Source organism: Nothobranchius furzeri, chromosome 13 (assembly GCF_043380555.1).
Source record: "Nothobranchius furzeri strain GRZ-AD chromosome 13, NfurGRZ-RIMD1, whole genome shotgun sequence".
In the NCBI taxonomy this organism is placed as follows: domain Eukaryota; kingdom Metazoa; phylum Chordata; class Actinopteri; order Cyprinodontiformes; family Nothobranchiidae; genus Nothobranchius; species Nothobranchius furzeri.
Genome location: NC_091753.1, coordinates 19,021,461 through 19,043,155, shown reverse-complemented (window position 1 = coordinate 19,043,155; position 21,695 = coordinate 19,021,461). Strand labels below are relative to the sequence as shown.

General features: G+C 41.8%; 1 protein-coding gene across 5 annotated transcripts in view; it reads left to right on the top strand.

The window, feature by feature from the left end:
* The first annotated feature begins 3,039 nt into the window (after window positions 1-3,039).
* Window positions 3,040-21,695, top strand: part of pax3b (paired box 3b) — a 42,901-nt gene continuing 24,245 nt past the window's right edge. For 2 of the 5 annotated variants that reach the window (XM_054742963.2, XM_054742965.2), the window contains exons 1-4: window positions 3,040-3,343; window positions 3,669-3,904; window positions 3,995-4,124; window positions 4,267-4,410. In XM_054742963.2, the coding sequence (XP_054598938.1) occupies window positions 3,259-3,343; window positions 3,669-3,904; window positions 3,995-4,124; window positions 4,267-4,410 (595 nt within the window). In that variant the 5' untranslated portion in view covers window positions 3,040-3,258. Of the gene's footprint in view, window positions 3,344-3,668; window positions 3,905-3,994; window positions 4,125-4,266; window positions 4,411-18,876; window positions 18,949-21,695 lie in introns of all 5 variants that reach the window. The other 3 variants (XM_054742967.2, XM_054742964.2, XM_054742966.2) reach the window with 3 other exon arrangements.

Genomic DNA, 21,695 nt, shown 5'->3' with positions numbered 1-21,695 from the left:
TGCAGAAAGGACCACCTCTTTCAGAACAAAGGCCGCTCTTCACGTGCAGCAACCAGAATAACACCTGCATCGTTCACCGCTTTGACCTGATGCTTCCAGTTTGGTACAGAAAAAATAAAACAAACCAAAATCAGACGAGTCAAATCCACGGGGGTAAAAGTATTTACACTAAACTTTTTATTTTTTTTTGCATCAAATTCGTTGCATTCCATTAGTTGCCTGCGGGAACTGATTAGATTTGGCACGTGCTTGTTCCTCACTGGCCTACACGTGACCATGTGATGTAACTCTTTTATTTCTCATCAGGAGAGTTCTCTGACTTTGAATTTCGTTCCCCGGTAATGGATTGGACACGGGGATTCGGTGTCGCTGCATCGTGGATCCCCCCCCCCCCCCCCCCCCCCACACACACACACACACCATCATGGTTTCCTTTTACCGCCTCGTCTGTTTGAGTTTTCCCTCTTAGATAATTCTTCAGTAAAATGACCGTCAGAGCGTGACGTCTCCCCCCTTTAGTTCTCTCCACCGTGTCCGTCCATCTAAACCGGTGTATCTGTTTAAATGCGACTGGATTTAAGTCCTCAGCATCTCCTCTCCCTGAAGTCATGACGGAAACCTGCAGGATTGTGTTTGGGAACTACACCCAGCAGGTGAAGGACCCCTGCTAGTTCTGCTATTTTGAAGCTTTTGTCTCCTGCGATCTTTCATTTGGGTTCCATCTAAAGACATGTCCTTGCTGTAAATAAGGGGGAATGATGGACCCTCCCCCCTTCCAGCGCGCGCGCGCGCGCGCACACACACACACACACACACACACACACACACACACACACACACACACACACACACACACACTTATTAAAGTTAAAGTCCCATTAATCATCATCATGGTGAAATGACATCTCTGCGTTTGAGCCATCCCGCGGGAGCCGTGAGCAGCAGGTGTGGCCGCGCGCGGGATCTATTTGGTGGTTTAACCCCCCGATCCAACCCCTTTAAGCTGAGTGTCAAGCATTGATTATTAATGTATTATTATCAGTTATTTATCATCCTTATGATCATGATTTATTACCATCAGTGTTAACAAAGGTCTGATGAGTTGCGCGTGTGGGATTCCTGCACTAAAGAACAGCATCATAATTCATGAGACAACATGAAAATATCTCCAGTAAAAACAAATCACTGCATCATTAAAAAGTTACATATCTACTTAATGTGACTGCAGACGGACAAAGGATCCACATCCGAAGGGGCAGCATGAGCTCAGGAGTCAAACGGAAGATTGCATGTTCGATCCCGGCTCCGGACATGTTCTGCTGTTGTGTCCTCGGACAACCCTGCTGGTGGTGTCTGGAGGACTGGTGCCCTTGCTTGGCAACTTCGCCTCACAAGGGCAGCTGTGGCTACGATGTAGCTCATCATCATCAGGGTGTGAATGAATGATTGAATGAATGAGCAATGAATGAATGATAGAGTAAAGCATACAATATTTATATGAACAGCACACACACACACACACACACACACACACACACACACACACACACACACACACACACACACACACACACACACACACACACACACACACACACACACACACACACACACACACACACACACACACACACACACACATTTGCAGATATTCCAAAAGCTTTGGAGGAATGTACTAATCCAGTTAGCTCGCATGTTTAGGGATGTCCTAACTGATTTCTGTTCTTTGGTCTGATCTTCAACCACTTTGTTCTCATCAATGATCTCTTCTTCAGGAGGCTACACCTGGACAGGTGAACAGCACATGCATGACCCTCTGCATCTTCTCAGTATGCAACCCGAATCAGAAACTCATGGAGACGTTTGGTCTAAATGATGCCCACAAGTTCGTAAAAATTTAAACAAATGCACTTTAATAAAATTCACACATCTGACAAGTTAACTTCAGCTCAGTCAAGATGAAAATAAACCCATCTGCTTTTACTTTGAAATTATTTAACAACTCTTTTTCAAGGTGGCACCATCAGATATTATAAAGTTACAAAACATGCATCTGAACTAATTTATATTTATAAAAGGAAACAAATGAAGCCCAAATGTTGGTTTTAATGCAGACATAACTTTAAACTGATTTTTTTTAGCTTTGTTGATGTCCAAGAGTTACGTGCAGTAGCAGAAAAATACCTGCTGTGACGTCAGAGGGCAGAGAAATCAAAAGTGTGTGTGTGCGCGCGCGCATCACTAGGCTGGCTTTAGCCCCCCCGAAGTAACTTTGTGGAGGTGTACACTCCGTGCTGGTGTACGAGGCCGCGGGGTGGAAACAACTTGGAGGTCACGCACGTGTTTTGGAGATGATGTTCCGGACAGAGGAGGCCGCTCCCCATACGTCCAGTTCCTCCAGCGTGAAACGTCTGTTCCTGACAAAGCTTTCATTCTCAGATGTGTTCAGCTGGAAACGGAATTATGTCGGGAATGTGCGGTAACTGCTCCAGAGATGTGACCAGAAGAAGAGCTGGCACCAGACATAAGCGACTGTTTGTGGCTTGAAGTCAAGATTTATAATGTAGCCGCAGGGCAGAGAAACACAAGCGAGTGTTTTAGTGTTTCATTAACACCGATTATAATTGGGAAACGTTTTGTGAGGAAACTTGTGGTTCCTATTTTTAATGTTGTAAGTGACCGTTTATCAGAATAATGAGCTGGAAACAAAATTCATGAGAAAATAATATTTATTTACAGCGATTGGCTTAAAAATTCAGACTAAAACACATTTATGGGACTTAATGAATTACTCCAACTTCACTTTTATCTCTATTTTCCAGCAGCTGCCTGGTTTTCTCCGCTGGTACGTGGAGAGACTGTTAGAGGAAAACTATCAGCGCGTTTCTTATTGGACGGAAGTTCTTTGCCTCGGCCAATCAGCACGCCCCATTGCGTGCCGCGAGCCTCCGCGCGACCAATCACAGAGCGGGAGCGCAGACGCAAGCAGAGAAAAGCTCCGCTACTTTTCACGGTCGCCTCTCACTTTGTTACCGGTGTCAACAACCCACACCGGCGGCTCTCCGGTGCAACAGAAACCCGCAACCCTGCCACGCCAACGCCGTCTAGCGCCACGGTCAAAGACCCGCGGCGGTCCCGGCACGGTGCCCGGGCAGCAGGAGCCGAATTGAGAGTATAACTTCTAGAGAACCTCACGACTTTACAGCCCGGTCTCCCGGTGAACGAGGAGGTTTCCGCCGTCCGTGGGGGGGTGGAGGGATGACTGCGTTGGCGGGGTCAGCACCCAGGATGATGCGACCCACGCTAGCCCAGAACTACCCCCGCAGCGGCTTCCCTCTGGAAGGTAAACCTCTGACCGAACCTGGGCTCCTGCTCCGGGGTCTGAGGCTTTTCTCGGACCCGATCTTCCGCCAAGTCAGGCTTTTGAATCTGGTTTCACAATACTTTACTAAAGACCAACTTACTGTTGGTGTTTTATTTTCTGTTTTTCAATTTTTAACAACTTTACACATGTTTGTTTTCACTTAATCCAACATTGAAAAAAATATTTTCACATATTTCCCCATAAAATACTCAGTAAGGTCCTTCCTCAAGTTCTTCTTGCGACTTTTTGTTGTCTATTCCTGCCCATTTATTATTATTATTATTATTATTATTATTATTATTAGTGTCCACCCCGTTGGGCCAAGGCCGAGTCAACCAGCTCGGCGGAGTCTTCATCAACGGCAGACCTCTACCCAACCACATCCGACATAAGATCGTGGAGATGGCGCACCACGGGATCCGGCCCTGCGTCATCTCCCGTCAGCTTCGGGTCTCCCACGGCTGCGTGTCCAAGATCCTGTGCCGGTACCAGGAGACGGGCTCCATCAGACCCGGGGCCATCGGAGGCAGCAAACCCAAGGTAACCGGACTCAGTAGAACCAACCTGTTGATGGAGAGGAGTCCCTTTGCGTTTGACGCAAACTGTGCGTTTGCTTTTGGACTTTTGAAGCAGGGAGCATCTCCGGACGTTGAGAGGAGAATAGAAGAGTACAAGCGGGAAACCCCGGGTATGTTTAGCTGGGAGATTCGGGATAAATTACTGAAGGATGGAGTATGTGACCGCAACACCGTTCCTTCAGGTACAGCAGCGGAGGGAGGAGTGGACGCACTTTTATGGGCGTTTTTAACTCCTACATGAAAAGTTTAATATGAGATTTTTTTCCTTTTAATAATTCGTTCGTGTCTAAAAGCGTGTTTAAATGTGGTTTTAAATCATCTCAGTGAGCTCCATCAGTCGCATCATGAGGAGTAAATTCGGGGGGAAAGGCGAGGAAGAGGAGGATGAAGATGAGATGGAGAAGAAGGAGCAGGATGAAAACGATCGCAGGACCAAACACAGCATCGAGGGAATTCTGGGAGACAGATGTGAGTGAAAAACGTGTCTTTTAACTTCTGTGTTGCTGAGCGGTTCATTTATCTCGGAGGAATTATTCTGCTTTTAAGTTGGTCGTAACATTTATAAGTTATTATGGGATAGCTGGTGTGTGTGCTGTGGGAGGAGAGAGAGTGCCATCCTGTCAGGAGTTCTTTATCGACCCCTAAAGCTTTCCCATGAGAGCAGACCGTAAATCAAACAGCAGGTGATGGTTGTGCGGGAAAAGTGTGTGTGTGTGTGTGTGTGTGTGTGTGTGTGTGTGTGTGTGGTTTCAATGCGTAAATGGCCTTTACAGTAACTCTGCATTTATAAGTTTTACGGCAATAAAAGCCAACGAATGATTTAACATAAATCTCACTGCGTCTGGTTGTTTAAATTGTTTTATTATTAATCGGTTTTTACATGACAAACAAACCATCTCAGTCATTTCTTCAACTCTATTGTTTTCAGAAGAAATAAAACATAAAACTTTGATTAAAACTAAATCATTTTTTTTGCTAAAATCTGTCTGAATGTTCCAGTTTTCCTCCATATGTCTAATTACAGCCGGACTCATTTCAGCAGCCACGTTAGGCCCAATGAGGTGTTTAGATAAATGTTGATTTATTTTCCCAGAACGTTTCATACAGCCTAAATCCTGCAAGTTTTCATTTACATTTTAATACTTTTAGCATAAATAAATAAATAAATAAATAAATAAATAAATAAAAATAAATAAATACATAAAAAAGAAACGATAATCCTTTTATATTTTGAGTTTAATAAACTTCACGAATTTACAGATATTTTTCTGGGAAAAGGCGTGGATGATCAACGAGGCGCTCTTAATGACATTTTGACTTTTAAAAATAGTTTTTACTCATGAAAGTATCAGGAAAGGATGAAAACTGCCCACATTAGTTGAACAGAGTCTTTTTTTTACAACAGTTTCCACTTTTCACGTGAGCATTTAACCCGCGTCCGCCTGCGCGCGCCGGCCCATTCGGTAGGGGAGGAGGACACATAAAGACGGAGTTTGAGGAGACAAAATGTCCCCCAGATGAGTTGATCAAACATTTGTTCAACGGTTTCCATCTCCGCACAAAGACGCTGCTCGCGCGCACAACGGGAAGCTCGCGGATGAACTTGGGAGACAAAAGGAGCGCGAGTCTATTTGGGGCTCACGCTCGGGCTGCGCGCGGACAAAAGGCCGGCTTGGAAACAGCTTTTGGCTCCAGAAGGAGGCGAGCTGTTTAAAATTCAGCCTGAGAAATGGAAGGAGAAAGGAAAGTTTCAGCAGAAGAAGGGTGAATTATGCAGATAAGCTCCGGCGCGGCGCGGAGCGGCGGGGCATGGGGGCCCGGCCCGGCGCAAAGTTAGTCCCATAACTCCTCATAACAAGCAGGCAGGGATACTTACAGTTACTTACTTTTATTTATGAAACTCCAAACTTAAAGCAAGTTTAATATGACAAGAAATAAAGTTAAATGCAAATGTAAAAAATATATAATAGTGATCATTTAAACTTTATTTTAGCTAACATGCAAATGGAATTTACCATAAAAGAGAACATCTCAGCGCGTGAACGGGGTCATTCATCAGTGGTGTGTGTTCTCACGCGCTTTAAGGAACGACCCAAGCAGAGGCATCTCCTCCTCAGTCAGTTTGGTGATTTTTGTATTTGATAAGAGTTAGAGATTCAATGTCAGCTTAATAGTTAGTTTAAAACCACCATTTATATTTGAATATTATAGATTTTATTATAAATATATATTTTCAACATTATTTAGCCAAATATGGGGACAGCTGGTCATTTTTAATCTATTAGTTTACAGTTGGAGCCTCACCGAACGACCACTATGCAGATCTGGTGTGTTTTATGCAGACAAACACATTCAGGCTTCTGACAACATGAGGAAGCAAGAAGAAACAGTTTAAATTTATGCATTTTTCTTAGTTTTAATTCTAGAAGCCAATCTTTCATGAAGCAAATTAACTTTTTTTTCTCTGCATGTCAGAAAACTTTGAACTGAAAGCTGCCAACTTCTCTTTAGGTCCTGGTTGTGTGATGAGGCCGGCCTTGCCCCTTCATCATTAATAACTCCTCTAAATGGTGTGGATATTGTGCCATGTCTCGTTTTAATGACTATGGGAGTGCATTATAGGGTATTTTTGGTGAATGGGGGTCAATGTTCTCCCCGGAGAAGCCTAGACTGGCCCCGAGCGCAGCTTCACAATGGGGTCCTGGGCCGGGGCCACCCTTCTCTTCCCTCTGCGCCCCCCTACCTTAGCGCTCCTCCTCTCCAACTCCTAAATCTCTTCAAGCAGATTAAATTGACTCTTTTATTTCATCCAACTTTCATCTGAGAGCAACACCGCCCCTCTCTGTGTTTGCTATCCGCCTGCAGCGCACAGCACCTCTGAAAGCAGCTCCACAAACATCCAAAAGTTTAGAATATTTATTTATGATTGTTTATTATTAGTTTAGTTCAAGACCTTTTTGACTCGTTGGTTAGGAGCTGTTTTCTTTAGAAACGCAACCCCAACATCCTCAGTAAATGAAACAAATAAGATTTACACTCAGAATCACCTGTTGATAGCCACTTCTCAGTGTTTGGCTCAAACCTCATTTTAGGACAAATTCAAATATGTTCAGTAGAAAAGTATAAGCTACAACATTTCAGGCATTCTGTCAAATTACAAAACTTAACATATTAATGTGTTTATAGCACATCTATAAATAATTGTAAATTTTAAAACCCAGCCTTTTTAAGTAATAAAGTTCTTAATATAAATGCTTCATAAAAAGAAAATATAGTTTTTATTAAAGTGCTTCATATACACACTTTCAAGTCACCAGATGTTTCTTATTTTAAAGATGCAACATTAGTTTTATAGTATCCTGCTTGACTCACTGATAATGAGGGGACAGCTCCCCTGTTATCGACAGCTACTTATGAACAGGTTGTGACCACATTATGAACAGGTTATGAACAGGTTGTGAACAGGTTATGCACAAGTTATGAACAGGTTATGAACAGATTGTGAACAGATTATGAACAGGTTGTGAACAGGTTATGCACAAATTTTGAACAGGTTATGAACAGGTTGTGAACAGATTGTGAACAGGTTGTGAACAGGTTGTGAACAGGTTATGAACAGGTTATGAACAGGTTGTGACCACATTATGAACAGGTTATGCACAAGTTATGAACAGGTTATGAACAGATTGTGAACAGATTATGAACAGGTAATGAACAGGTTGTGAACAGATTATGAACAGGTTATGAACAGATTGTGAACAGATTATGAACAGGTTGTGAACATGTTATGAACAGGTTATTAACACTTTAAAAACAGGCTCTGAAAAAGGTTATGAGCAGGTTATGAACAAGTTGTGAACAGGAACAGGTTGTTAACACGTTAAAAACAGGCTGTGAACAGGTTGTGAACAGGTTATGAACAAGTTGTGAACAGGTTGTTAAAAGGTTATGAACAGGTTGTGAACAGGTTATGAACAAGTTGTGAACAGGTTGTTAAAAGGTTATGAACAGGTTATGAACAAGTTATGAACAATTTATCAACAGGATATGAACAGATTGTGAACATATTATGAACAGGTTATTAACACTTTAAAAGCAGGCTGTGAACAGGTTACGAACAAGTTTTGAACAGGTTATGAATAGGTTGTGAACAGGTTATGAACAGGTTGTGGACAAGTTATAATCAGGTTATGATCACGTTACGAACAGGTGGTGAACAGGTTATCAACAGGTTGTGAACAAGTTATGAACAGGTTGAGAACATGTTATGAACATGTTATGAACAGGTTGTGAACAGGTTATGAACAGGTTATGTAGAAGTTATAAACAGGTTATGAACAGGTTGAGAGCAGGTTGTGAACAGGTTGAGAATAGGTTATGAACAGGTTATGAACAGGTTGTGAACCGGTCATGAACAGGTTGTGAACGTGTTATGAACAGGTTGTGAACATGTTATGAAGAGGTTATGAACAGGTTGAGTCAGGTTGTGCACAGGTTATGAACAGATTATGAACATATTATGAACAGGTTGTGAAAGTGTTATAAACAGGTAGAGAATAGGTTATGAACAGGTTATGAACAGATTATGAACAGGTTGTGAAAGTGTTATAAACAGGTTATGAACGGGTTGAGAGCAGGTTGTGAATACGTTATGAACAGGCTGAGAACAGGACTGTCTCAACAAATGTCCTTTTACTTACAGCTCTGTTTATTTGCAGCAGAAATTAGCAGCTGAGCTAACTTCTGTACTTTTCTGGCTAGAACATCATAATTCAAAATTTAGGACAAAAATTATGAAGAATATTTGCATAAATGGGTGTAAAATAATTTAGAAAGGTGTTGCTTTACCCCTTTTAAAGATGCTTGAAGCAGCATGGAAATTTAAAGTCCCAGTTTTCTTTGTTCTTGGGTTCGTCAGTAACCTATGCATCTTTCCAATATTATTTTATTTTTTTGTTATGTTTTAAATCTTTTTATAAATATTTTTTCCCTTAGATTTTAAAGAACCCTTTAATATTTTTTATACGTTTTTATATATATATTTTTAAGTTTCAGGTATAAGAATTTAATCAAGATTCACAGAATGTGACCCGACACCTTCCTAAAAGGTTTAGATGTTCTGTTAAGGCACTTTTGATTCATGCTCTCAAGTTGTAAAAAGTTCTTAGATTCAGTTTAGATCGTTCAATTCTGAACGGTTGTAACTGAGGCGTACACTGGGAATAAAAACAGCCTGATATGTTTATGTTAAAGATTAGAATCGACCTTTGAGGTTGTAGTAAAAATATGACACATTTAAAACACTTAATTTTACCTCCACATTTGTGTCCTCTCTGTACCAGAGAAGATCTTTAACATGATCTTGCAGATGTAAAAAATTTGACAGTAAAAGAAATGATTCAAGTTAGTTCTTTTATTTATTAGTCAACAGCCATTTGTGTCTTTTTAACTCTACCAGAGCACTAACATCAGGGTAATTACCACTGATTCGAACAGACTCCATCCTGCTGCCTTTTACAGTGTATCTTTGGAGTTTGAGCTCACTGAGGTGAAATTAGCCAGATAATACAGAGGAGCCTTGTTAAGGGCCGTTTAGCCCGACTGTCTGTACACACACAGTCACATGCATGCACACAAATTCCACTCCGCAATGCAAACAGTCAAAGGGATAACTTTATTTTGCTGAAAGAGGATCCTGGAAAGAGCTAATTGAATAAACCCAGGATCTTTGAAATACCCCCCTGCCACGGTGAGCGCAGTCATCATGTCATAATTAGGTTTATTGAGGCACATTCCTTCAATCTGCCTCCATTCTGCCGGGCTCATTGTATCCACAGCCTGGGCCAAAAGCCGTGGAACAAAAGGAGACCGTGAGAAGACAATACATGAAAGACCCGTAAAGACTTAGCTGGGTTTGTCACAGCAACAGAGCAGGACTTTGTTTGTGTAAATAAAGCCACTGAATGAGAAACTTAGCTTCCTCTGCCACTTGGTGCCACTTGGTGAGGGACGTCAGTCTGCAAGGAGGCAAAGCATGGATTGGTGCCACAATACCTACCAACCAGGAACCAGCTTGATGGGTGATTAGAAGACTTCTGCAGAGTATTTGATCAATTGAATCAGGTGTGTTGGAGCAGAGAAACAACTAAAGCCTATATCAGTGCAGGGACACACAATGCCATTATGCGCCGGTGCAAGAGCTCTCGGACGGGCTCGCAGAGGGTGACGGAGTCATGCAACAACTTTTAACTATCTGTCGAGAGAGACGGAAACCACAAGCTTGTGATTGGTCTAGACGTCGCTTCCTGTAAATTTGTCAACAACACCGTCTTTGCCCCCTTAAAAAATAAAACGATATTTAGCGGCAGACATGGAACAGATTGAAGAAGGCATTGTGGGAAAAGTCTGAAAATATGAACATTTATTCACCCGTGACTGAAGCAGCAAGCCTTTTATTCGTGGATGGAAATGACGAGAAACGTGGGTTTAGAGGTGCCGATCGCATGAAGAGGTGGACGGGGGACGAATTTGTTCGTGTTTAAAAGTCTCTGAAATACATTAAAACAATGTAAACACAATAGTAGGTATACTATCTTGGACTTGACTCGTGACTGTAATGGTGGCAGGATACTTCAGAATTGCGCTGCGCCCTCTGTTGTCCTGGAGGGGAATTGCTTCGCAACACTCCCCAGCTGACGGAGAAGTCTGCGAGCAAAACGTCTCGGTCAATGTGTGTGCGTCCCTCCCTCGCTGAGCTGACGGAGAACTACAAATTAGGCTTAACAGATGCAGGATAGGAGTGATGACACTCGATGAACACCACAGGACCACACGAGCCAGAGGAGCAGTGGCTGAACCATGATGAATCTTATAAACATGGAAAGAGATTTCTCTACTTTGCTGACTTTCCAAATGAGGAGAGGGGTTTTCCTTCAAAAGAGAACAATGCTTCAAACCAAAAGCGTGGGTAACACTTTACAATAAGGTACGCACAATTGTGCTTCGTTACTAGGGAACGACTTAGGGGTAATGAGTAATGAAGCAGGGAAGAATAGGTAGTTAACCAGTAGTTACTGGTGAAAATGCTCATCATTCTTGTTTCATGGTCTAACAGGTAGTTAGCCAATACTTACTGGTAAACACCCAACAGTCTTTTTCAGGGACTAATAGGTAGTTATCTATGAACGCAATAAGGAACGAATCCCAGATGAATGTGGTTCCTGTGGACTCTCGTTTGTAAACTTCATGAAGGATGCAGATAATTTGCAACATCCCTGTTTCATCTTGATTGTACTCGTCTGTCACTTTGTCATCCATCGTCAGCATCCGTCCGTCTCGAGATGATGGAAAGTGAAGCCTCCTCCCAAGTACCTACTGAGGAACTAATCTGTACTTACTCAATACTTAACCATTATTTATATGTTGTTACATGGCCATTTACCATGAATGCATTGAGCTTATTCACACATCATTTTCTTTCATCTTGTGTGTGGTAATATTAATCCTGCAGGTCACAGTGTTACCTGGCTCAAATCAATCACTGACAAAATGTTCACTGTTTAGGGTACTTTTTTAAATAATCAGAAAAGTACACAAAAATTAACGTTTACATTTATTAACTTTGAAATCAACATGTAAAAACACTCAAAACTACCTATTCTTCCCTGCTTCATTACTCAGTACCCTTTAAGTCGTTTCCTAGTAACAAAGCACAAATAGATAACTACCTATTAGTCTCTGAAAAAGACTGCTGGGTGTTTACCAGTAACTACCTGTTAGACCATGAAACAAGACTGATGAGCATTTTCACCAGTAACTACTGGTTAACTACCTATTCTTCCCTGTTTCATTACTCATTACCCCCTAAGTCGTTCCCTAGTAACGAAGCACAATTGTGCGTGCCTTATTGTAAAGTGTTGCCGCTTCTTGTTATTTCTAATTAATAACAAAGTAGATTGTGATAATTTCTTTTACTTTATTAGCTCAAAAAGAAAAAAAATCACAAAAGGACATATAAATAATTTTCATAGTCAAGTGGATGTCGTGCTTTGAAAAAAATGTACAATTCAGAAGAAAATGGTAAAAACAGTCTTTCAGTTTCAGAGGCCGTGGACCCGAGTGTTTAAACAAACTTATCTGATGATATTTCATATGATACCAATCCCTAAATGTAAATCGATCTTAGACAGTGAATCTCTAATGAGCGTTAAAGCTGAAACCATTATTCAGTCTACAGAGCAAGTCAACAAACATCTAGGTCTTTCCTCTGAGTCGTGTTTCCCGCTCTTGGGTTGGCACAGTTAAAAAGACATAAAATGTGTCACATTGGATTAAACCGTTAATTGACCATTTTTCCTATTTTTCGTAGCAAACGTTTGTGTAATTGATAGAGTTGTCAGCCTATTACAGGATATTGAACATGACAGCTGTTTTATGTTGAAAGTTGCTGTTTTTGTCTCTTCAAACCCAACAAAGACTGAGCCAAGTGGCTCTTGATGGATCTTATAATAGCTATTGGCTATTACGGACTGAGCCAAGTGTCTCGTGAAGAGGGCTCTGTCTGTCCATTGAGTGCATGAATGTGTCACTCAGTGAGTCTCTGGGCACGGGGGCACAGGGGGCCACAGGGGCCAAGTGGCGAGCACCAAATCACTCTCCTCTACCCTGGGGCTCTCTCCATCTCCCCTCATCCTGCGCTCCTCATTCTCTCGTGGCTCTCTTTCGAACAAGCCCATGCACGATGACTATCCGAGCATGAAAACATAGTTATCTGCCAATGAATGGCTGCTCTATGCTTCATTAAAGCCTCTCTTTGCTTTCACACTCTTATAGTGACCCTCTGATATCAATTCAAAGGGTAATTAATTAATGCACACCAACTTTGAAGTCTGAGTGATTTTTGTTGGGGTGGGGCTCTCAGGGTTTGCGTGCATGAAAGTGCATGTATGAGGAGGAAGGGGCAAGAGGGTACTTGGGGGCATTCCCTCTTGACGAGCCTTCCCCCGTGACGACTCGACACATTGAGCCGAGAGCCCCAAAGACGGTTTGAAGGGAGTGAAAGAGTAAAAAGGCTCAGCGAAGGTCAAGTAGAATGGCTGGCTTTAGAATAAGGCCCCTATTTATCTGCTGCAAGTATGCACTATAGGCTCAGCAGCTAGGGGGTGGATAGGGGTCGGGGGGGGGGGGGGGGTCGGTTTTTTAAGAGTGTTTGTGTGAGTTTTGCTGAGAAATGAAGAAACCAAGTCAAAGTGTGTGTTTTCCTCCCTAATATCTGCCTGCCTGGATTGTTTTTAGCTGGTGTTCGTGTGATTTCACTGGGGTCAGGCTGGAGAGTCAAAGTTTGCAGAGGCCAGGGAGAGGGCAGCAAACGCAGCAGCTGATGGGGGACATGCAGCTGTCAATCACCCAACTGATGAAGCCTGACTTTCCTTTTGAGCTTTGTTAACTAATTAGCCTAATGTCCTCTGTGGGGCATCGAGGAGGAGGCTTTAAATGTGAGTCTATACTGTTCTCATGCGGGCATATTTCTTCTGTTGGCTCTCGTGTGCAAAGCAGACTGCACACCAACGCCTCTTAGAATGCACTAAACTGTATGGACTGAATTATAATTAATACTCTGCTTTTAATATTTACCATCCCATGAAATCTGATCTCATGAAATTAATGACTCTTATTGTCCAAACGCTGTCTCATAGATGATCACTTTCTCACGGCTTTATGGTAGGAATGCTGCCAGGCACATTGCTGTTTAGTCACAGGTCCTCTTTTTGTTCTAAAAGCATCAGAATCGTCACAAAATAGAATAGAATAGACTTTATTTATCTCACAGTGGGGGAATTCACCAAAAAGCACCAGATAAAATCGACCCGTTAATCATGGTTGTTCAGCTGCGTTTCTGGGAGGGAAGGCGGTGGTGGCAGGTAAAATACGACGCCTGGGTCCACCTGTAATAAAATGGTCCTTTAAGGAATTTCTCCCCTCATCCTGTTGTTGTGTTTTTTTTCTACTTAAGTGTGTCCCATCAGTGTTCCTGTAGCCCTTTCCCTCCCTTATTGTACATCAGGTTCATCTCTAGGCGTGCTTCCACGGTCACCCTGCATGTGGGTGCCTCCATTTCACCAGGCCCACCAAATGAGCCGTTTGCCAGACCATTTTCGGAGACGGAACAGCCTGTTGGAGGAGCAGTGGAAGTTTTGGTTCACTCACGCTGATTGGTTTGAACTCAGTAAGAAATGACATCAGCAGACGTCCAAAACAACCGGCATTAGGACATTAGAGGAGTTGCTGGTGAGGCAGAATGGAAGCAAAATGAAATAATCACCGATCACACTGCTTTAAGGGCCGTAAAAGCTCCAGTCAGCTTCCCCTCCCAGAGTTTACCCCGAGGTTCCGACAGAAACATGTGGAAGAAATACATATATGACGGTTTTAGACATTGAAATGAATGTTTATGTATTTGAGTTTTTTCACTTAAAATACACCAGCAAATATGTCATCCAAACAAATTCAACAGCAAAGATTCAGCTGCAATTGAATAGTTATGGGTGACATTTTTAATGGTGTACGGAAGAGGATTAGCACCTCTGACAAGAAAAAAATGAAAAGAAAGAGAATTCTGACTTTTTCTCAGAATTATTAGTCAGAATTTTCAGTTTAAAGTCACAGTCCTCTTTCTGTTCTGTTCTTTTCTTTTCTCTTTTCTTTTCTCTTTTCTTTTCTTCTTTTTTCTTTTCTTTTCTTTTCTTCTTTTCTCTTTTCTTTTCTTTTCTTTTCTTTTCTGTTCTTTTCTTCTTTTTTCTTTTCTCTTCTTTTCTTCTTTTTTCTTTTCTTTTCTTTTCTTTTCTTATCTTCCTTTTTCTTCTTTTCTCTTTTCTTTTCTTTTCTTCTTTTTTCTTTTCTTTTCTTCTTTTCTTTTCTTGTCTTTTCTTCTTTTTTCTTTTCTTCTTTTTTCTTTTCTTCTTTTTTCTGTTCTTTTCTTTACTTTACTTCACTTTTCTTTTCTTTTCTTTACTTTACTTTACTTTTCTTTACTACTTTTTTCTTTTCTTCTTTTTTCTTTTCTTTTCTTTAGTTTTCTTTTCTGTTCTTTTCTTTATTTCTTTTTTCTTTGCTTTTCTTTTCTTTTCTTTTCTTTTCTTGTCTGTTCTTTTCTTTTTTCTTTTCTTTTCTGTTCTTTTCTTTTCTTCTTTTTTCTTTTCTTTTCTGTTCTTTTCTTTTCTTTTCTTTTCTTTTTTTCCTTACTTTTCTTTTCAGTGGCCCTAATCCTCTTCCATACTGGTGTATTTTAAGTAGAAAAAATGTCAAATACATAATGTAATAAATGTCTAAAAAAGTCATATTCTGTTGAGACTGTATTTATGTGTTTAGCAGTTGAGCTAATGCATGTTATGAGTACACCTCTTTGATGTTTTTTGTCCTGGTTGTAGTACTCTAAAGTATAGGTAGTACACAAAAGCTAAGATGTCAACATAGCATGAAAACTAGCGATAACGATGGTGGAGACGGGTCTGATGAGATCAATTAGAGTCCTCCTATTGGCAGGTCAGAACTGTACAATAATTAGTATCAGCTCTAAAAGCCAAAATCATTTGGTTGTCACCCATAGCTGCTTGATGTTTTTAACACTTTCAGACCTGCAGAAACTAAACTGATAAACAGAAGCCCTGCAAGGCTCTAAAAGGACATAAGACCCTCGCTGACATTTAGTATTTGTAAAAACTGCCGCAGCCCCGTGAGACCCTGGCTTTACTTGGATTCTTGTTTACATTCAAATACTCACAATTAATTCAGTGAAAGATAACTTATCAACTCTTTTTAAAGAGATGTTTGTTAGCTTGAAAAGGAAAAAAAAACCCACTGTTTAAATCAGCTGAAGAAAACCTCAAATCTGGATTATAGGAGTACGGACTGTTAGTTATTTTTTTGGGGGGGGGGGTTCATTAAAAACAGAGAACACATGCAGGGTCATTGGGTCACGGGGGGTCAACTCTCCCCCAGCGCTGCCCAGGAAACAAGGTTAGAAACACATTTAGCTACAAATGACAGGTAACCACTTCCCTCTACCCTTCAACAGGACGTGACGGGACTTTGAGTGATGCCAGTTGAATGTGTGTATTTTGTCTTTATGTGCATGTTCTAAGCAGAAGTTCTCTGATTTAAAGTGCAGCAGTGAAGGTTGGAACCTCTTAGCAAGTCAAGTGAGGGTTCACCCTGCTCTCTCTCTCCCCCCCCCCCCCCCACTCAGAGGGGGTTGGAGGAGAAAAGAAAACTGTTTAATTTAACCAAACTGAAGCCCTGAGAGGCACATAGCGCTAAAGGCTCAGAGCCAAAACAACCTCACCAGAGCCAAGGAAGCCCCCAAAAAATGGCTCCCATCAAGCAGCGCCATCCCAGAGGAGGTGAAAGCAGAGGAGAGGATTTAGCCCAAACAGTGCATTGGAAAGACTTCAGCACTGACTAATTTCTGGGAGGCGGGGGGGGGGGGGGGGGGGGGGGGGTCTCGGATGGGGACACAAAGGCTTAAATATGTCCACTGAGACGTGGGACAGTACGAGCTGAGCTTCAGTGCATGTGGGCCTGATTCTGGGACCGGGGGGAATTGACTGCCCATATGCATGTTATTTACACCCTGGTCCTAACATACAGGCCAGTATTCTGGAGGGGGGGGGGGGGGGGGGGGGGGGGGGGGTCAGGTTAATAGTAAGGATAAATTGAGCCTGTGACACATCAACCCCCCTCTTAACTCCACCTCTCAGAAAACACACAAAACAAAAGGCAGAGGAGACAAGCGCAGCATTTATTTGGGCGGAGACGACCATGCTGCTCCCATTCAGGCGCTGTGGGACTAAGTGACTGCTCCACTGCATTAAACAGTACATAGAAGTCAAGCCAGGCAGATGCCGGCTCAGATAATGGCTTTACTGACAGCTTACGGACCCATCTGCGACGCTTTCTGCTGGGTTTAGAAAAACATGCTGTGTGTACGTATGACCCTCCGCCCACCCGTCTCTGACTGCTCCTCTCCTACTTTGCAGCTTTATGCTCCCCGGCTCTGAGGCAGCTTTTCCAGGCCCTCTCCTGCTCCCGATACCCGGACCCTTTTAGGACTCATATTTTCTCATATTTCGATGAACTGACAGAGATCCAGGATCACATGATCATTTAAGCTGAGCTGAGGCACAAGTGTACATGAAGAAGTCAAATGTTTACAGGGCGGTAAATAGAGCGTTTAGGGACGTTGGAGTTAGAGTGGATAATTTGATTGGCTGGAGCTATGTGACGGTGCCAAAGCGATACTATCAGATCTTAGGAAGAGCAAGGCGATGATGGCAAACGGGCTTCTCTGAAACCACAGGCTGGAAAAGATCTGGGAGGAAGGAGAACACATTCATTGCTGTCCCTTCAGTATGTCCTCCCTATATTGTTACAGATGGAGAAGGGACGTCCCGATGGTGACTGGCGTTACATTCAGTCGTTACAAAGCTAAAGAATGCCTTGGTGCTGCATCACTTTTGGAGCCACATGAGAACAGAGCGAGAGAGCTGACAGCAGACGCTTCAGGGCTGACAAGCCTGATTACTGTAGTCTTAAAATGCATGTAGAATGAGGGGAGTCTCAGTGTGTGTGTGTGTGTGTGTGTGTGTGTGTGTGTGTGTGTGTGTGTGTGTGTGTGTGTGTGTAGGACATGTACTTTACTGTATCCTTTGTGTTATGAGCTCTTTGACCAAGCTGTAGAGAATCTGGAGCTTTTGGGTCAATAAGGTCTCCATCCTACATTTTGGTGCAAGTTCACCAGAACTTTCCCTCTACAGGCCAAAACTGAACAATAGGATCAAACAAAGTGTACTGTCCAATATGGACATTTGTCTCAGGCCACAAGCTGCTGACTTACAGACAATAATCACAGTGTACACAAATATAAGTTATTTCAGAACCTTAACCATGAAAGGATTAATTGATTTAAATAAATCTCTTAGTAAGTTTCCTGACTTTAGATAGTGCACATCGGTGAACCGTTTCCAGGAAGTACAAGTGTAGGGTTTGGTAAATTGAGTGCTTTAAGAGCTCAATATATATATGTGTGTATATATATATATGTATATATATATATATATGTGTGTGTATATATATATATATATATATATATATATACACACATATATATATATATATATATATATATATATATATATATATATTAACTCTACTTATGACCAATAAGCTGTGATACTCCATCTAAATATAGAATGTCAACCCTGCTTGGTCTTTACTGTGTTTATCAGAAGATTGTAGGATTGTTTATTTATTAGCGGATTGTAAACACTTCATTTTGATCCAGAAAAGAGTCAGGTTTATAAAAGTAAGAATTTATTTTACCAACAATTAAAACATGACAAGTTAACTAACATTTACTGTGATGGATGGAGCTAGATGTGATGTATGAAACCTATGCGTGAATGTGATATTATCAGGACTTCCGTATCTAGGAGAGCTGAGTTCTGGATGTAAAAGAATTTGGTTTGTGTTAGCTATTGTTATCAAAAGCACATCAGACGCTATCTGTTGTGTCTACATACCCACTCAAAGACCCTCGTGATAGATCCGGAATGTCGAAGTCCTCGGACTTCCAGGCACGGAGGTCCGTAGAAGAAGCTGCAGCACTACTAAACCGGTCTTAGAGTTGTCTCCAGGTCACGACAGATGGATGGAACAGCACGTCTGGGACTCTTAAGGAATCTAAACAATATCAGCTTATTCTGCAGGAACTGTTGCTGTATCAGTTTTGCAGGTGCAAAAATGTTTTGACAACGTGTCAACAGCTTTGATGGTTAAAGAGGATTTTGCTTCAGATGGCCAGTCTGAAGCTTTTCCTCAAGAACTGATGAATCACCAGAGTGATCCAGTTTTAATGTTCTCATGTTATAATTTGTGTAGCCAACCAGAGGTTGACAAGTTGAGGAATGGTTACCAAGACAACTCAGAAGCACCCGGATGCTCTGATCTGGGGTAAAGGACTATCTATGTGTCATGAGCTTAACTTAACTTTACTTTGTCCTTGTGTGAGTGCAAATGGTGATGACCTTGTCATATCAACATGCTGAAACATATTTCAGTCACCGTAATCATAATCATAACATTCATTTCAAACTTCGATCACTCAAGCACCGATTCATTATATTATAATTATTATAAGTAGCAAGAAACAAACGTTTAGTTAATGATTATTAAACTTATAAGTTTTAAAAGTTCATATTTAATTTAAGAAATCATTCTTTGATTTAGCAAATAATCTGAGCTGTGAGTATTCCTTATTAAGAGGCATGAAGAATCCTGTAGGACGATAAGGCAGTGGAGTGTCCAGATCTTTTAAAATGGGGTGGCCCAGATGAGGCACAACTTTCTGCATGGGTGGCACCAATGGTTGTGCTTTTTTTGTTTTACCCCCAAGCCTTTTGTGGACAATGAAAAGCCTATTTAAAGGTAAATGAGTGTGGTTGCTCCTGGGGTGGCCAATCAGATTCCAAGGGTGGCATGTGCTACCCCAGGCCACTCCCTGGACACGCCCCTGCGATAAGGGGAGATTGGACCTTGAGGAGAGAACATCATTGTTGACAATTCATTATCATTGTTCAGAGCCGCAGTGAGGCTCTGAGCTCCAGCTGGTGTGAGGAAGGCAGGCCGATTTAAAGGGAACACATGCAGTCTCGTGTCTCCATTTTGACCAGATGTTGAATGGTCAAACTGAACCTAAAAACTGACCAATGCTGGACGTTACACAAGTGAGCCACATGACAGCTGAGCTTCAGACGACAGGATTTGGTGTCTTTTTTCCTGATATTTGGACATCTCACCACGGATTGGATAACATAACTCCACCACTGAACTTGTAGTGTTGTTGTTTAATCTCCACAAATACAAGCTTGAAGCAGTTCAGCTGTGTGCTGAAGTTGCTAATGCTAACGGTTAGCTTCTACTTGCATTCTCTGCTGTTTCCTGGATGCTAAACCTTCCCCATCATGAGTCAAGATGGGTGAGCCCATGAATGTTTAGTGACAGTGTGATGTAGATCTATCCCAGAGTTTCACCGCATTCTATCAGAAACTAATGCAGGAGGGCAAGATGTGCTACGCGTCCCCAGGCCTCCGTGCCGGGTTATAGTTGTGCTGCTTACCTGTGGAGCTCTCTGAGAGAGATTACAGAAACACCGCTGCTCTTAGCGTTGATTTTGGAGTCACTTTACCGCATTTGTCTTGTTCAAGTGCTCGAAAAACCACCGTTAGCTTGCGTTAACACTTAGCTAATCTCCCACTGATGTCCGATCACACCGATGAGCACGACCTCTCGTAAGCGAACAGGGTAACCGGCTCAAATAGCAGCAGTCTGAGTCTCTGCTTGTACTTTAACAGTCCATATTATAGTTCCACAAGCTACCAGCAAGACAGCCTCACACAGAAGACAGGCAGCTGCGCAGGTGGGACCCCGGAGCTCCTTCTTAGCTTCTTGGTTCATTTGCTCCAACCCTGTTCCAACCGTAACAGCGCCACCCTCAGCTCCAGCTCTGTTCTCATCTTTGGATTGTCTGGGCATGACTAGACGTGTGACACAGTCAAAATGGCGGTGGTGGGAACCTCCCATTTGGCATCAAACCTGCACCACAGACAGAAATGGGCGGGGTTTGTCTATCTTCTTTATATGTCAATTGCAGAGCTGAAGGGAAGAAGCAGCTGAGATGGGAAAATTCATGCATGAAGCCAAAAACTACTTTGGGGTGTTTTTCATGAGGAAATAACAACAGGTCCAATAAGTGAATTTTGAATGATACAGGACCTCTGAGCACCAATTTTAATGGATTTAAAAAAAAAATAATGCTCATCCATAGAGCATCTAGTATGGCTCCTTGGTCCTTAGCAGCAATGGTTTCCAAACCTTTTTAGACGTGGACACAAAAAGATTTTTTTATTGTAAAATTTTCACTTGTGTGTGAGTATAGGACATGTGCTTGGAGTATTGTAGGTTTTAACAGGTAATGTCTAAAAAAACAAACTCAAAATATAAATGGAGTGAGAAACGATCTAACATTCATTACATCAGAGACAGAAAGGATTTAAAAATAAAAGCATCGGACTCTCTGCATCTGATGGTTGGAATGTTCTCTATTTTCTAAATCTGGAAAGAAACGTGAGTCCCTTCTCAGCAGCAAGAACAGGCCTTTCAGGTTTTATAAACGATGCTCACTAATCTGCTTTTTAGTAAAGTTCTGATGGTTTGTAGTCCCAGTTACCAGGTAGTAATAAGAAAAAACCTGCGTAACTAAAAGACTAATACTTTGTATATTACTTACCCATTTCCATTCATTAGCTTGCTTATCCTCACATCAGTAAAAATATTTACATACTTTATAAAAAAGCATCTGCGACAACAAGCCTTGTACTTGAGGGCTGCACAGAAAGTGTTGACCACATTTTGGACACCCTCCAGGGTCATGTTTACGCCTGTTCAGTCACTCATATATTCAGCTTTCAAATGCAAAACAATAAAAGTTGTGAGGCGCTCCTGTGATGTCAAGCACTGCAGTCAGGGTTCTTTGAAATACTTCATGGGAGCATTTACAAGGTTTTGAAAGTGCTTGATGTTTTTAACAAACTACTTGAAATAGATTCTGAAATACTTTAACAACGTTCACTTTTGTGAGAAAAACAGTTTTTTGGGGCATACCAGGTAAGATGATGTGAAAATCTTGAAAAAATTGAAAC